This window comes from Myotis brandtii, unplaced genomic scaffold (genome assembly GCF_000412655.1).
Source record: "Myotis brandtii unplaced genomic scaffold, ASM41265v1 scaffold70, whole genome shotgun sequence".
In the NCBI taxonomy this organism is placed as follows: Eukaryota; Metazoa; Chordata; class Mammalia; order Chiroptera; family Vespertilionidae; genus Myotis; species Myotis brandtii.
The window spans coordinates 34,168-34,796 of NW_005370741.1; the positions used below are offsets into that span (position 1 = coordinate 34,168).

Consider the following 629-nt stretch of genomic DNA (forward strand, 5'->3'; position numbering starts at 1 on the left):
TCCCCATCCCCATCCCCATCCCCATCCCCATCCCCATCGACATGCACTCCTGCGCCCATCTCCCTGCCCTCTCCTCCCCCGATGGCACACGCCTTACTCGTTTGTCAGCCCCCTGCCTGCTTTTCCCTCTCCCCAGTCTACCTGTTCCTCGCTCTCCCCCGCCCCCCTCCGTCTACTCGACCCTCCTCTCTGCCGGTCCCTCCGCACCTCCCCTCTGCACCTACCTGGTCCCTAACACCTCCGCTCGGCCTGTCCCCTCCTCGGCCTGTTTGCTTGTCACATGGCTGCCTCATACACTCCGTCAGCCTGTCCCTTACACCCTCCGGACTGTCTGCCCTCCACACACCACAGCCTGCCTGCGCCTCTCCCTTCCCCTCGTCTACCTACACTGCCCAGATTCACACCGCTGCTGCTTGTGGCTTTCCCACACCTTCCGACCCAACCTGGCCTGTCCCCAGCCCTATGCCCTTCCCCGACTTCCACGCTAAGGCTTCCGGGGGTGCTGGGAGCCTGGGGTCCAAGGAGCAGCAGGTCCTGATTCTTTCTCCCCCTCCTGCCCCGCCCGCAGGCACCTACCAGGGCCAGTGGCAGGCCGGGAAGCGCCACGGCTACGGGGTGCGCCAGAGCGT

The 629-nt window shown here is 65.8% G+C and overlaps 1 protein-coding gene across 1 annotated transcript in view; it reads left to right on the forward strand.

Annotated features, from left to right (window-relative positions):
- Positions 1 to 462: 462 nt before the first annotated feature.
- JPH4 (junctophilin 4) overlaps positions 463 to 629 on the forward strand; it is a 7,592-nt gene continuing 7,425 nt past the window's right edge. Inside the window, exon 1 of the mRNA XM_005882268.2 lies at positions 463 to 617. Coding sequence (XP_005882330.2) covers positions 463 to 617 — 155 coding nt within the window. The remainder of the gene's footprint in view (positions 618 to 629) is intronic.